Consider the following 16261-nt stretch of genomic DNA (forward strand, 5'->3'; position numbering starts at 1 on the left):
TTACATTGGTGAGTTGTAGGATTAAGCACTTTGTAAAGTACACAGCACAAATGAGGAGGAACAAGTGTTGGTGGAATTGGAGTACTTGCAGCATGCTGCTTGGAGGACCAGCCCAAGGGGATAACAACTAGGCAGAAACTGAGACTCAGCAGCCATTGCCTCATTTGCTCCATTGGCTCAGAAGGAAGTGGAAGACACAGATTGTACACTTTGCTTCTGTGCATACTCTTGGTCGATCATAATTATGCCACAAAATGTTAGGGTGAATGAAACATGGGCTAATTGGCAATCTTGCATTCTGATATTTGCCAGCACTTATAACATCTACATCTTAAAAGTGATAAACTGCATCATTGAAATTGGCTTTCATTAATTCTCATGGACAATTGATAATTAAAACAAAATAAATTACAATCACAAAATCTGAAAGAAACAGAAATTTCTGTTTACGCTTTGGATTCCCAGCTTCTGCAGCACTTTGTTTTTTCTTAAATAAAAGTATGGCTTGAAAATCATAACGCATTCAAAAGAACATTTTTTCATGCTACCAATACTTTCCATTGTTTCCTATGAGCCTGAAACCAAATTTGTTTGGCATCAGAACAACTCTATCATTGCTAAATCAAGTACTGTTACCACTAACAGCAGCATATATCTAGGCAATTAAGGAACCTCAAACCCCAGATGCATCTCCTCCAAGTAATTACCTTTTCTGCTCCTCTTCTACATAGCGTTTGGTCTGTGCATCCTTTCCACATGCTGTGCTTTTCTCCAAAAAATTACTGCTGTCTTTTTTCTCAGCCAAATCCATGAGAATAGCATTTTCTGATCTTTGACCAGTATCCTCCCCGACTTTTAAGTCACAACATATTCCATTTGCCATTATTCCAGTCACTCCCTCAGTAATTTTGCCATCAGGACATTTTGTGCTTGTTTCTGCTATTGCTTCAACCTCAAGGGTGAGACTAGAAGTATTCTTCCTGTCTGTGTCGTGTTCTTGACCTGACTGCTCAGGCAATCTTTTTACACCCTGTGCCTTATGTTCTTGTTTGGCTATTGTTCCCAGATGTTCAGCTGCATTGTTTGATTTCTCATCTCCTATAAGTGAATTTTTATCAGAAGATGGCTGCTTAGATGTTATTCCTTGTGCGTATTCTGAGTTTAATGTATCCATTTTTAGAAAGATCTGTTCATCCCCATTTGGAGCTTGACTTTCTGTGGCTGTCAGGTGATTTTCACTTCTGTTTTGAATAGCTGTTTCTTGCACCAAATTGTTGAGCTTGTTCGTGATCCTAACCCCTGGGGTACAAAGAGCATTCTTTTCTTGGTTCATGTTGAGATTATATAAAATTTAGGCAATCTTCCAGTTTTTGATGTGTACTTTATTATGTTACTTACAGTTGATACAGCTGAAACTTAAACCTATAAGAGAAGAGAGAAAAAGACATTTTTTTTTCTGAATGAACAGCCAGTAGATCTAAAAATAAATAAAACAATGGTGAGCAGACAGAATACTTAGGATACAAATGTTTTACAGGAAATAGTAATTACGGGAAGAACAGTTTCATTTACATTACATGGTCAACAATATTATCAAAAAGCAGAAAATGCCAGAAATACTCAGAGATCAGATAATTTCTATGGAGGGAGAAAATGAATTAGTTAGCTGAATTTTGTACTACACTATCAGAGGGTGAAAGACAGGAGGATAGTGGTTTATTAAACCCAGTTGGCAATCTGCCCACTGCCTTCCCACCTATCCCAGCTCCCACTGCAATTTTACCACACAGTGGTAGTGAAGGATATAACCCCACCCCCATCAGTAGACCAAATGAGACCTTAAGTGGGCAAGTTATTTCCCACTTAAGGTCCTCACCTCACCGCCACTGGGATGTAACCAATGGCAGGAGAGGTCCATGCCAAACAGCCAACTTAGTAGGTTTCCCTGCAAAGGTTATAGGTGAGAAGTGGAATCCCTCATAATCCTGTCCTCTGAAGCCATTGGAGGGCCCCCAAGCCACCCCTCCTTCCCCAATCTCAAAGGTTGCATTTTCCTGAACCCTGGTTCACTCATCCTCCTCACCCTACCCCACATCACCCCCTTCCTCCTTGCCAGGGACTGCCAGCTTGGCATCCAGTGATACCCTCCAACATTTATTGTAGTCCAGCTCCAGATCCAAATCCCAAAATGCTGGAGAGTGGTTGGCCGCTGATTGGTCGGAATCTCTCAAGCATGGGGCTTCCTGATCTTGAAATCTGCCTCAAGGCTTTTAAGGGCCAATTGTTCCCCTCCGTGGGTTCCAGCCCACATTTTAGCCAGGAGGCAAAGAATCCAGCGCCTTGTTTAATTCAGCCCAGCATTAAAGGGCTGTGAAAAATTAGATACAATAGGTTTTAAACAAGTGAAAATGGGAAGTGGAAAAAGGTAAAAAATGGAGGGTCTCTGATAGAGTGGAAGGCAGGAGACATTAAATGACAAAAGGGTTCACACTCCAAGGCTAAAGAGAGTAGTAAAGGGAAAATAAAGGAATCAAAGGTGTTTCTAAAGGAGGTTTAAATGGAAAAATCATAACAGCTATCATCCAAAAGAAAGAAAGGGAAAAAGGAGAGAGAAAAAAAAAGAAAAATGTTGAATCCAGATGGCTTGTGGTGAGCTTCATTGGAACACTGCAGGGGGTCAAGGGCAGAAGAGTCAGAACAGAATAGTGGTGCAGAATTCAAATGACAAGTGATGGACTGAACAGAGGTGTTTCATGGGGCAGCCTGTCAATCTGTGATTGATCTCCACAGTGTAGACAAGACCACATTCTGAGCATTGAATATTGTGTACTAAGTTGAAAGAAATGAAGTAAAACAAGTAAAATGTGTTTTACCTGGAAAGAGTTTGGAGACTTGTGTGGTGAGTGGGGAGCAAGTAAAAGAATAGGCGTAGCATCTCTTGCATTGGGATAGAAAGGTACCAGAGAAGGTGGGACTGAAGAATGGACCAGGAAAGAAGGAACAGTCCCTTTGCCACACTCAAAGGGAAAAGAAAATGTTTTTGGTGATGGCAGGAATGGCAGAGGATGATTGAATCTTCTGGTGAAGTGGAAGGTGAGGTCACGGGGAGCGCTATCATGCTTCTGGGAGCGGGGGTGGGAAGGAATTAAAGCAGAAGTGGGAAAAAATGAAATGGACGTGGTTGAGGGTCAATGAAGATGAGGTAGAATAGAAGAGGAGCAGGTAGTCTTTGTTTGAGGAGAAAGGCATAGTATGAAAGATTGCATCATGAGAACAAATGCAATGAAGACAGAGAAACTGGGAGAATGAAACAGTGAAACAGGCTCCTTACAGGAATTAGGGCATGAGGGGGTTTAGTATGCCCAGCATTTCTGTTTCTCATTCAGATATCCAGCATCTGTAGGACTTTGCTTTTGTCTTTTAAAAGCAGGTTGAAATGTTGTGACTCATTGAAAGGTAACTTTTCAATTACCCATTAAATTCATACACTTTACTTAGGATTTTTTTCCCTACCTCGGTTACAAACCTGTTGTTAATTACGTAACAAATTAAAATTCAACAAGCTTCAGTATAGCAATTAATTCAAGTTCTATTTCTCTTCTACTTTAAAACAATTATCAATTATGTGGGGAGGATTTTGAGCTTGCACACTCTGTGCGGGATCGCCGGCATGGGCGTAAGAGGAGAAAATCGGGAAATATCCATAAAAGGGCTGGAAACTCAATTAAATAGATTTTAATATGATTAACAGCTCACTGCAGCCTCTACTCCCCATCCTGGCCACATGATTCTTTCCCCTCACATCGGCAAGGTTCACAACAGGTTTAGACAAATGAGAATCAGTCGAGGAGATCCCTCCAGGGTGCAGAGATAGATATAGAGGAAAGGGACATGACCAGTCATTGCCCTGGCACTGCCCCCCTGGAACATGTTGGTGCGGCCACTAGCAGTGCCAACTGGCAGTGCCAACCTGTGCCAGGAGACACTGCTGGAGTGACCCTAGTGGGAGACTCACTGGATGGGGTGGAGTTGGGGTGGGGGGGTGGAATAGTCATTTATATGTGGTGAGGGGGAGGAAGAAAAGGCACTGATGATGGATTGGAATGCCATTGATTATTGGTGGGGGGAGAAAGACCCCCAATATCTCTGTGGTGTTGTGGGGGAGGGGATTAACTTTTTCTGCTGATTGAGGCACCCTTAAAAAAATGGTGTCCCGACCTCAGAGGAATCAGTCTTGCTGGCTTTATGAGGCTCTGCCTCGCCAGAGTGATGGGCACAAACCACACCCACTCATTTTGTTTTGACTAAGGGGCTCAAAATCTGGAGAGAAAACTGGTCTGTGGAGCTGGAAAGCTTCACGCCTGTTTTCTGTCTCAGCCTGAAAAAATTTTGATAAGGCACCCCCAGAGTTTTTTTATGTCATTTTTCTCAAAACCACACATGCTCCCAGTAAAATTAATGGACAATTTATTTCTAATGCTCACCCTAAAATAACTCTGTAGCACCTACAAAGAGGCTGAGTCCTTAGGCAATCGCCATTTATTATTTGCCCTTGAGCATGGTGGCTCATTTGGACAACATAAGTCAGAATTTGCTGTGAGAATTCACATGTACAAATTCACATCCTAACATTTTGTAGCACTATTCACTGTGGATTCTATATCTTTAACCATTAACCATTGTGAAAATCAGTTTTAAAACAACATGTGGTTAAACAAATTTGACTCCTGTAAAAACTGGCATAATTCATCCACTACAGCTAGTTTTGTAGCTAGCACTATCAATGTAAGCAAAATCCAAAATGCCCTTGCCATCCATCCTTCTGATTGATACGGAATAATCTGATAGTGACAAACAATTTAGATTAAAAAATAAAGCAAATGCACTTAAATAATCTGTCATTAATATATTTACTACAAAAGATAAAATAAACTTTTATCCATACAAGTGCATTAATAAATATAGAAAATTATTTTATTCCACACATATATATATATGTAGCATAGAAGGTAGCAATATTACCTTGAATCACAGGTTGAAACTACTGCAGTGCTTAAAGGTTTACAACTTAAACACAACCCCTCTAAAATATCAGAAAAGCAGAAACTGAACACAATTACATTGCGAGACTGGTCCTTTCACTTCCGAAACTTGGGAACTGAATATATATATTGGCCTATATATCAGGCCAATAAAAACAAAATTCGAAGTATTCTGGGTCATCGCAATCTATTTGGAGAACTACAAGGCCAAAGTAGTAAAAACAGAAAAAGTGGGATGAGTCTTTAAATTGGCATCCTTACTTAGATGCCTAGATTTGTACAGAAGGGAGTGCAGACTTCAATGCGAGGTTAGAGTACAATGTTAGGAAATTTACTCCTCACAGGATTTAAATAATTACACAATATATTTGGCAGGATGTGGGACAAATAAAAATTGATTTAAAAGGGCCAAATTCAAAGGAACTAGTTTCAAATTTACTCACTTTGTAGTTAACATTCGGAAAGTGCTAATTAATGAAAAATGGAAACCTTTAACAATGTACCACAGAGTAGCTTAATAAACACAAGTCAAAGACTAGGTGGTTAGTAGGCACAAGTGAGATAAAGACCAAATGTGAACAAGACAATACCATGTGAAATAAAATCTGCAAAAGACTACAAATCTTGAAGATGGAAAGAGCAGGGGAAAAATTATGCTCAATTTGAATGCTAAGGGAACTAAATCTCTTCCTGTTAATGAAGACCACTGGCTGGACTGTGGAAGCTTTAATGGTCATATACATGTAGTCTATGAGATATTGCACCTAGGGGAACTGTGGGAGGAAACATGCAGACATGGGGATAACATGTCACCTTCTCACAGACAGTGAGCCAAGCCAGGAATCAAACCCAGGTTCCTAGGACTGTGAGGCAGTAGTGCTAACCACTGTATCACAACAGCGCAAAATCCTCTGGTTTTCTTGATCTACCTGTCTGCATCAGTTTGAAAATTTATGTACTGGTTGAGCTTTCTGAAAAGCTTATCTGTCACTACCTTGATGAAGTAATGGGTAGCAGATTGGGGAATGCTGCACATGTCTTCACTGAGCCCTGGAATGAACCTGAGGCATAGAAGTTCAGGTCAAGGTCACCCTGAATGCTGCTGGCATTGGGTGACTACCAATACAGCTGAAGTTCTAATTCCTCCAACATCAATCATGGACTCTCAGAAAAGGTGCAGCTATTGGTGACACTGAGTTCTGTAAGCTGTAGCCATGGGCTACCTTTGTCTCCACAATGGTGACTGCTTGCAGACCCATTGCAGCCTTCTGTCACATCCCCATCAAGAGATCCTCTGCAGGTGGCCAAGATGTTGTTGTGTATCTGCACCTCTCCCATCACATCTTGTTCTGCATCTCTACGGATATGCCTTCTCTATAATGTAGGATGCCAGCGGCAAAAGTGGTGCATTCAACGGAAAATTGCCTTGACAATGGCAGGTTCAGAAGATCCTGCTACCGGCCAATGATGAGCACCTCTTGTGTGGAAAATCCCACCCATTAACTCTGTTTCTCTCTTCCCAAATGCTGCCATACCTGCAGAGCATTTCCAGCATTTTGGTTTTTCTTTGGTAGTTTCATACCTATACAACCCCAAATCAGATTGCCATCCAAATACCTGGTTTTCTATTGAACGGGGAGGTGTTACCTTTAATATGGTTTGTTCATCACCAATGTGTTAAATTCAAACATTGTGTACAAATAGATAAAATATCCCTCAAAATAGCTAAATGGAAAAGGAAATTATATGCGATTTATTGAAATTATGTTTTTATCATGCAAGTTATTCCTGTACTTTTAAAGTTAATCTGGGCTCACCTCTTGCTGTATATGTACACACAATTTAAAATGCACTACAGCCTCCACTTGCAGCACCTCAAATAAAGACAGAAAGATATAAAAGCAAAATACTGTGAATGCAGAAAATCTGAAATAAAAACTGGAAATGCTGGAAATATTCAGCAGGTCTGGCGATGGAGAGAGAAACAGAGTTAGTATAGACTCTTCTGACTCTTCTGCCTTGAACCAAAAGGATTGGGGTGCAGAAAAAGTTATGTCCACCTAGTTACCCTCAAAGACTTATAATTGAAACTTATTTACAAAGCTCCTATCTCCATTAATCATGAGCAGGACTCTCCAATCTCATTCATGGTCAACCCACTGCAAGTGAGAATGGGAGAATTTGGTGTTCCAGCCAAAACCCCATTCACTCTCAGTGGCATTGGAGAATTCCGGCTGCAAACGAGGAGGAAGATTTTCAGTGAAAATCAAGTAAGGCCTACCACAGAAATCCCAGAATAATTAGCAACAGACAAAACTTTCATCATAAAAACCCAACATCAAACCATCCTCTTCAGACAATTACATTGGAAGAAACTTGTCTGCTTTCAAAACCGATGTGCTCCATTGAAACATCACAATGTAATTATACGACATGGAGACTCACAGCAGTCAAACTCAGGGTTTTCAGAAGCATCTTTGCTAGGACTGCAACACATGGCTACACCTGCAGCAAATGATCCAACATAAAAATAATTGCTGTCATGTCATCACAAAGTGCATTCTGAATGTGAAAAAAAAGCCCCATTTCATTGTACCAAACGAAGAAATGATTGAAAATCAATAGAGATATTTTCTGATTTAAAAACGTTGGGTAGAATGTTCTGATGCTAGTGTGAGCAGAAAGAAATGCGGGCAAGGAAACTTAATTGTGCAGGTGAAGGGCATGTTGAAAGTTTAGAATCAAGTTCAATGGGCGGCACAGAAGCATAGTGGTTAGTACTACTGCCTCACAGCACCAGGGACCTGGGTTTGATTTCCAGCTTGGGCCGTATTCTGTGTGGAGTTTGCACATTCTCCGGTGTCTGCGTGGATTTCCTCCAGGCTCTCTGCTTTCCTCCCACTGAGCAAAGATGTGCTGGTTAGGTGGGTTGTCTATACTAAATTCTTCCTCCATGTACCCAAACAGACACTGGGGTGTGGCAACTTGGGGATTTTCACAGTAACTTCATTGCAGTGTTAATGTAAGCCTACTCGTGAATACTAAGTAGACTTTTAATAAGTTCTCAAATTGTAAAGGCAGATTGAGCATCTCAACAGCAGACGTTGGGAAGTCCTTTAGCACACGTTTGCATATCATCTATGCGCATTAAAAGGCCAGCTTGCCAGAATTAAGTTCCCCTTCTCAATTAATTTATCCACAAGCAATCAGCCTTCAGATTCACAGCTGCATAGAGTGCTGTGCACCAGGTGAGGTAGCCATCAACCTGTGCTTTGGAGTGAGTAGCCACAGATCTTTCCTCTTTGAGCAGCGATCCATGCCAAGCCATGATTGAGATCTGCTGGTGGTAGTCTAGGTTACACAGAGCAGGAAGGTTAGCCAAGAGTGGAAATCTAACTGGGGAAGAGCACACATCTGTGTTGAGAAGGGAGGGATGTTGACCAGGTAAGGATGAACGAGTCACTAGGGAACAGCGCATGTGTGGCTGGGCGTGAGGAATGCGGCTTGCTGCTCCTGAATGGGTTGACTTATAAAAAAGGGTGGAAGGGTTGGCTGTTAGTGAGCGTGCGTGCTGCTCTAAGTGGAATGGTTTTGTGTGCAAAGCTGGTGGTTGAGGATTGAACCAAAGGGAGAGAGGGATTAGTGGTATCCACAGCAGGGTCTTTGGGGATTAAACTGAGGGTACAGGGAAGTGGATGGGACAGTAGTAGTGATGAGGTGAGTGGGACATGGTATGTTGGGATCTCCACAGTCATAGGCAGGAGCTGGATGATTTCATAGTGGGGCTCTTTAAAGGTGAGGAACAAGTAGTTTCAATAATGGGAGGCGTCAAGGTCAGAATGGGTATGGAGAAGATGATGGATTGGGCTCAGTGGAAGTACAGCAGGCATATGCATGGTTATAATAATGAGGTCCAGTGTAATGGGGGAGGTTCAAGGGTCAGAGAGGAAAGATTAATCATAACATTGGGAAAGTCATACAAGTTGGTGGGTCGTCTTCGAAAAGTGATGCAACACATGTCTCTTACTGCTAGTTCAGAACACAGTCCTTTGTTTTTACGGAGCTTGTGTTCACTGCATCCATTATGTGACCCAATCTGATTTCCTCTCGGAGAAATTTCACCTGGGAGAAGCCTGGGGTGCATTTCAGTGAATGCAATCTTTGCATAAGAGTCCACTCAAACACCAAGACACATTAAAGTGCGATCATTAGTTTATTAAGTGTTTAACATATTTACACTACATATACACTGGTGGCTCCCTATGCCATTTCAAAAGTCTTCAATCTATCTTTTGCTATCTCATACGAGCGCGGGCTCGTTGGGCCGAAGGGCCTGTTTCCTGTGCTGGGTTGTTCTTTGTTCTTTGTTCTTCTTTGTATACCAGATGTCGCTCCAACACCTGCAGCTGAGATGGAGACAATTTTGCTGGCTGCTACACCCGCTTGATTGAGATATGCTGGATCACTCGCAGAGGAGCAGTAGGACAACTTTAGAGTGTCCTGTGATGAAGATCCCTGAGTGCCTGACTATTTCTCCTCCCCATTGCTGCATGATGGCACCTCCCTGACTTCCTGACAAGGAGTGCTTGAAAGAAGGTCAAAATGCCTCAACCTCCTGTAACCTAACCATTAATTCAATGGTTTGCATTTTCATTATTTAAATTAAATTTGTCTTAAGGTTGTAGTGGCAGGAGAACTCAAGGCAGCAGTAATCAGTCAAGGTTCTGTGGCCTAGCAGCATCAAATTAAGGCTGATAGCCCTTTAAGTACCTAATGCTGACCAAGCTGCCTCCGTTACTGCCTCAAGCCCAAATTGGTTGCCCCTCAGATCTGCTTTTTCTCAATTAACTGCCACAAGATCCCATATAATCCCTCCCCCCACAACTTCATTCCACCCCCCCCGCCTCCAAAACCCAGCCCCCATTGCCCGAGTCCCTAGGCTCTGTGATCCCTCCCCATCCTAAAACTTCAAGGTTTAGCTTTCTTTCGTGGCTATCAGACTTTCTTCTGTGCCTCCTTGCAGTTCCAGCAGTGTCCAATATGATTCTCTGACACTGCCAGGACAGCTCTCAAGGGTGGGACTTTCAGTCCACTGAAGGGCAAAGGTCCAACTCTCAGTTTGTTCAGTCCAGTCCCAATATGCTTTTGTTGTGGACAGGTTTTTTATAAGCCAATCCATCAGTAAGCCGCATTCCTCACCCCCATTATTCCAAACCTGTCATGATTTCTACTTTAATTACCACTTCTGGTAAAAGATAATGGGGGAAGAACTGTAAGCCAAAAAACAGGCATAGGGATTGTGAAGCACCATTAACCATTCATTATGATGCAAGCAGCACACAAACTCCACGCTGCTGGCTAATTTAAATAATAGTTGTATGCATGCCAGCACTAAACACACTGCTGAATGGCTGCACACCTCAGCAGGAACCCAAGTTTGTGTGCGGCCAGTAACACTTAAAGCCAGACTGCACTTTTATAAGAGAGACACATACTGGGAGAGACTGGAGAAAGATCATTAAGGAAATGAATATGAGAAACAGAGCGAAAGTATGAAGCCCCTCCAGCAGACACACAGAACACGGTGGGAGCAATTTAACATCGTAGTCAATGCCAGGAAAGGAGCCTGGATGTAGTGCTGCAAAACTTCAATGACCTCAGACTTGTGGTCAATGTCAGTGAATGCATTTTCAAATGCTATATCCTTCCAATTCATGTTCTCACCCAATGAATGGTGTAGTAGGCTTCCCCTGCTTTCCTTCGCCATAACCCTAACTATGTGTCTTTCTCCTTTCAGATAGCCAAGATAAGAAAAGAGACCGATGATGATAAAACATTGTTACTCAGCCTCATAATGGCAGCCACCTGCTCAGATAATGCCAATGTGCATAATTTTGAGGATGGTATCCAGGTAGGATTTGGATGTGCTGAGTCATCGGATACAAGTAGCCCGTAGTCGGAGTGGGAAGAAAGGGTCAGGCAGATGACAATTTTTGCAGTCCTCAGTGCTATGTCACACAGGGACTGATGAGTATGCACAATGAAATACTTACATTGACAGGCCTATCAGAAAACTACCTGCTGTCACTCTCAAGAAGTATGGAGGAGTCCAGCAACAACTTGGCACAGGGCTTTGCTCAGACCGTGGGAGACCATCCTGTCCAGCATGGAAGAGGTGGCCAGCTCCATGCAAATCCTTGTGGACTCAACTCCGATGAGCATATGATGGCTGATGTCTCAGCTTTCATTGCAGCATGAGCTAATGACAGCACTGCAGTGCAAGCTCAAACAACACTTATATAATCTCAGCTTGTTGCAATGTAAGAGCAGATTGCTTCCACACAGTTTCAGTCAGCTGTCACTATGGATGTGAATATCAGTATTCAAAGGATGTCTCAGCAGTCTAGCAATCTGTTCTCGAACAGATTACTGGATTCACTGAGCTGCCGCTCCAGAAGAGTGGCTGTGGCTCCATGGACCACGAACTATGAATGCTGTCCTCTTTCAGGGTGAAGCCATTGAGTTGATCACCACTGACACTTTGGAATTGCCATTGCTGTCTCCCATCAGCCAACCAGCTCAGACAGCTTCCTGCCTACGCTGGGGTGATACAATCCAAAGCAGGCCCTTCCAGGGCCGTAGTTGCTCAAAGGTATCTTCCATCTCCCTCACAAAAGTCAGTGGGACAGCAAGGCACAGGGTACTAGGTCAAACATAGACAGCTACTAAGGAAATGCACAGTGGTGGTCAGTTTTTTTTTTGCATGAAATATTGGATGGTATGCTTGATAAAATTGTTTAAATGGTTATTTTATGCTAGCTTGTATTTCAGCATTTAGCCAAGGGAAGCTGCGATGCTCGGAGAAAGAAGGAAGGTGTGGGATTGTTGTTGAATAGGGAACTGAGATTGTACTAACTGGTGCTGCAATTAGTTGAGCTGATGACAGACAGCCTGGTCCGAAAGGGAGTGTGTTAATTGCCTCCTCTCTTCCTCTTGCTCCACCCTTTTCTTGGCTGCTAACCACACTCTTGGTGGCATTGGGCTTTGCTGTCATGATGGTGAGATTAGACAGGATACAGCTGGCTACAATGAATTGTGCTACAACCTTCAGTGAGCACTGTAGGGTTCCTCTAAAACAGTCCAGGCAGATGGAGCTTGACCACCCCAATTGTGACCATAATACCACTGAATTCCATGTTAAGCTTGAAAGTGGCATACAAACAAAAATGTTAAATTTAAATAGGTATGAGGGGAGAATTTGCTAAGCTTAATTGGGTAAGTAGGCTAAAAAAGTATGGAGGTAAATGAACGGTAGGAAACATTTAAAAGAAACAATTTAAAATCTTTAACAAAAACATATTCCATTGAAAAACAAAATTCAACCTGAAAAAGTAGCTCACTCAGGAAGTTACGGATTAAGAAGAGGCATGCAATGTTGCAAATAACAGTAGCAAGCCTGAGCACTGGGAGTGTCTTAGAAACCAGCAGAGGGCAACCAAAAATTAGATAAAAAAAGAAAAAATGGATAACAGTAAACTAGCCAAAACTCTGAAAACAGGTTGTAAAAGTTTTCATAAAGATATAAAAAGCATATAAATAGAAGCAGAGATAGAATCCTTACAGTGCAGAAGGAGGTTCATCGAGTCTGTACCGACAACAATCCCTCCCTGATCCCATCCCAGTAACCCCACATACTTATCCCGCTAGTTCCCTTGACACTAAGGGGCAATTTATCATGGCCAATCAACCTAACCCGCACATCTTTCGATTATGAGAGGAAAACGGAGCACCTGGAGGAAACCAGCACAGACACAGGGAGAATGTGCAAACTCCATACAGACAGTGACCCAAGGCCAGAATTGAACCCAGGCAAGGCAGCTGCGCTAACCACTCTGCCACCTTGCTGCCCCCTAACCATTTTGCCACTGTGCTGCCGTAAGATAAGAGAAATTATTATGGGGAATAAGAAATTGAACAAATATATTGGGCACAATTTTACCACTTGTTCACACCACTCCCGCTGCAACAAAGATGAAGCATTTGGCAACGAGCCAAACCTTTGTTCACTGCAGCTGGATGGGAAATTCCCACTGGCGTGAATGGTCAAAAAATTCCAGCCTGTACATCTATCTTCACAATGTGGAGATGCCAACGTTGGACTGGGGTAAACATAATAAGAAGTCTCACAACACCAGGTTAAAGTCCAACCAGTTTATTTGATAGTAAACCCACAAGCTTTCGGAAATGCTGTTCCTTCGCCAGGTGTGTAGAACGTTCTGAACATTGGCCGACAATCATCAGGCAAGACTGTTCCCTTCCTGTTGGTGAACACTTCAACGGTCACGGACATTCAGCCTCTGATCTTCGGGTAAGCACTCTCCAAGGTGGCCTTCACGACACACAACAGCGCAGAGGTGCTGAGCAGAGACTGATAGCCAAGTTCCGCACACATGAGGACAGCCTCAACTAGGATCTTGGGTTCATGTTGCACTATCTGTAACCCGCATGACTTGCCTGAACTCGCAACATCTCACTTACTGTCTTGTCTGCAGACAATACACATCTCTTTAACCTATGCCTAATGCTATCTCCACTCACATTGTTTGCATCTTTAAGACTTGAATAGCAGGTTAGCTGTAAAGACTTGCATTCTAATCAGTATTCTGTAAACTGTGTGTGCCTTTATATGCCCTTCTCTGATCAGAACCCTCCACACACCTGACGAAGGAACACCGTTTCTGAAAGCTTGTGGATTTCCTATCAAATAAACTGGTTGGACTTTAACCTGGTGTTGTGAGACTTCTTACTGCATCTATCTTCACAGCAGAAGACAAGTTTCACACCAAAAAGAGATGGTAACCTAGGAACTTAGATGAGTGAGAAGATTCAGGAAATTAATGTCTGCAGGGAAAATGCATTGGCAAATCTTAAGGAATTAAAATCTGACAAATCTCCAAGACTTAATGGTCTACACCTTCAGGTTCAAAACAAGAAAGCCACAAATAGTGGATGTACTGGCTGTGGTTTTCCAAAATTCCTTAGACTCAGGAAAAGTCCCATTAGATTGGATGCTGGCAAACGTTACACCACTTTTTAAGAAAGCAGGGAGAGAGAACACAGGGAACTACAGACCAAGTAGATTAACATTAGTTATTGGGAAAATGCTGGATCTATTATTAAGAAAATCTTAACAATGCACTTTAAAAAGCAAAGAATGATCCGAACAAGTCAGCATGGTTTTACTAAAGAACAATTCTGTCTGGCAAATTTATCCATTTTTTTGAGGATGTGACTAGTTGGGTAGTAAAAGGGAAACAGTAGATATAGTATTCCTGGATTTCTAAAAAGCATTTGATAAGTTTTCCCACTAAAGGTTAACAGACAAGATAAGGGTTTGTGGGATTGGATTTTTAGCAAGGATAGAGGATTGGTTCATGGATAAAAAGCAGAGACCGGGCATAAATGGGGCTTTTTCAAGCTGGCAAGCAGTGAATAGAGGAGTGCCACAAAGATTAGTGATGGGGCTTCAGCTGTTTACTATCTATTTTGATGACAAATGAAGAGACAGAAAGTAAAGTATCAAAGTTTGCTGATGATACCAATCTAAGTGGGAAGGTAAGTAGTGGAGGGGACACAGAGAGACTGCAAAGAGATTTGGACAGGTTAAGTAAGTGGGCAACAGAATTACAGATGGAGAATAATGTAGGAAGATATGAAGTTATTCACTTTGGTGATAAGAATAGACAAGTACAATTTCTTTTAAAGATGTAAGCTTGCAAATGTTGCTCAAAGATATTTGGGTGTGCTTGTGCAAGGAACACAAGTAAGTTAGCATGCAGGTGTAACAAGCAATGAGGAAAGCAAATGGCATATTAACCTTTATGGCAAGGGGATTGAAATATAAGAATAAATAAGTTTTGCTGCAATTGTCCAGGGTTTTGTTGAGACCACCTCTGATATTGTGTGTGAAGTTTTGGTCTCCTCATTTAAGAAAGATATACTTGCATAAGAGACAGTACAGTGCAGGTTCGCTAGATTGGTCCCTGGGATGAGGGAGTTAGCCTTTAAGGAAAGGCTTACTAAATTGGGCTTATATTCGCTCCAGTTTAGAAAATTGAGAGGCAATCTCATTGAAACTGACAGAATTATGAAGAGGCATGTTACTTAGACAAAGAGATTGTTCCTGTTGATTGGGAATTCTAAAACATGGGGCACAGTCTCCGGATATGGAGCCAATCATTTAGGACTGAGGGGAGGAGAAATTATTTCACTCAACAGTTATGAATCTTCGGAATTCTCTACCTCAGAGGGTTCTGGATGCTCCATCATTTTATACATTTAAGGTTGGGAGAGATAGATTTTTGTTTTTTTGGGAAGTTAAAGGATGTATGGCGAGAAGGTGGGAAAATGGGGTTAAAGCCCAAAATCAGCCATGATCATACTGAATAGCGGAACGGGGTCAATGAACCATGTGGTCTACTCCTGCTCCTATTCCTTGTGTTCTCACTGCTTCATGGGGCAGCATGGTTCTCATTATATGCATCCTTTGGGTGTGACATGGTGACTTAAATACTGATGTGTCCTGATGCAAATAAAGCCAGGAATTATCACAATTACAGCCAGGAAACTGGCTATTAGCCTGCGTGTCAGGTGTGCTAAGCATGATCACTCATTAACCTCACATTCAAGGAGTCAAACCCTTTATCATGGTCATACATCTCTACATTTAGATGTGGCCTCAACAAAGTCATGTGGCAGCCTCCAACAGGGGAAGTCCATTATTTTGGCAAAGCCATATGCAAGCTCCATTTGCTTTTCACTAGTCAAAGAGACCTCAATGTATTCTCTCCTAGCATACAAAACATCGGTAACTTTCATTATATAGCAGTGGACAGCAAACTGGGAAATTTTAGAGATGTTTCCTACCTTCGCCTGGAAGGATCCCAACACAGTGAAGTTCACAGCCACAGTTATCTGTATGGCACAGCAGCACTGTCTTTGCCATGCTCTTGAGGCAAGTGAAAGATTTCTCTGAGCATCTCCTTCATAGAGCAAAGATGACATACACGCTATTCCTGGCTTAATTTGATGCAAGAGAACTCCTCCCTTAAGACTGAGAGAGAATAAAGCCTCCTGCTAACAGCGCTTCCCATTCTCATTCTAAAGAAATTTGTTCTCTTCTGTGTTGTCTCTTGCTCAACCTCCCTGTCATTCTGCAG

General features: G+C 42.2%; 1 protein-coding gene across 1 annotated transcript in view; it reads right to left on the minus strand.

Moving 5' to 3' along the window:
* Nucleotides 1-16034, minus strand: part of LOC145351497 (PH and SEC7 domain-containing protein 2-like) — a 124881-nt gene extending 108847 nt beyond the window's left edge. Inside the window, exons 1-2 of the mRNA XM_080201096.1 lie at nucleotides 15969-16034; nucleotides 708-1422 (exon numbers count right to left, since the gene is read on the minus strand). Coding sequence (XP_080057222.1) covers nucleotides 708-1333 — 626 coding nt within the window. The 5' untranslated portion in view covers nucleotides 1334-1422; nucleotides 15969-16034. The remainder of the gene's footprint in view (nucleotides 1-707; nucleotides 1423-15968) is intronic.
* Nucleotides 16035-16261: the final 227 nt, after the last annotated feature.

The sequence above is a fragment of the Carcharhinus amblyrhynchos genome, chromosome 13, assembly GCF_965287045.1.
Source record: "Carcharhinus amblyrhynchos chromosome 13, sCarAmb.v2.hapA, whole genome shotgun sequence".
NCBI classification, from domain to species: domain Eukaryota; kingdom Metazoa; phylum Chordata; class Chondrichthyes; order Carcharhiniformes; family Carcharhinidae; genus Carcharhinus; species Carcharhinus amblyrhynchos.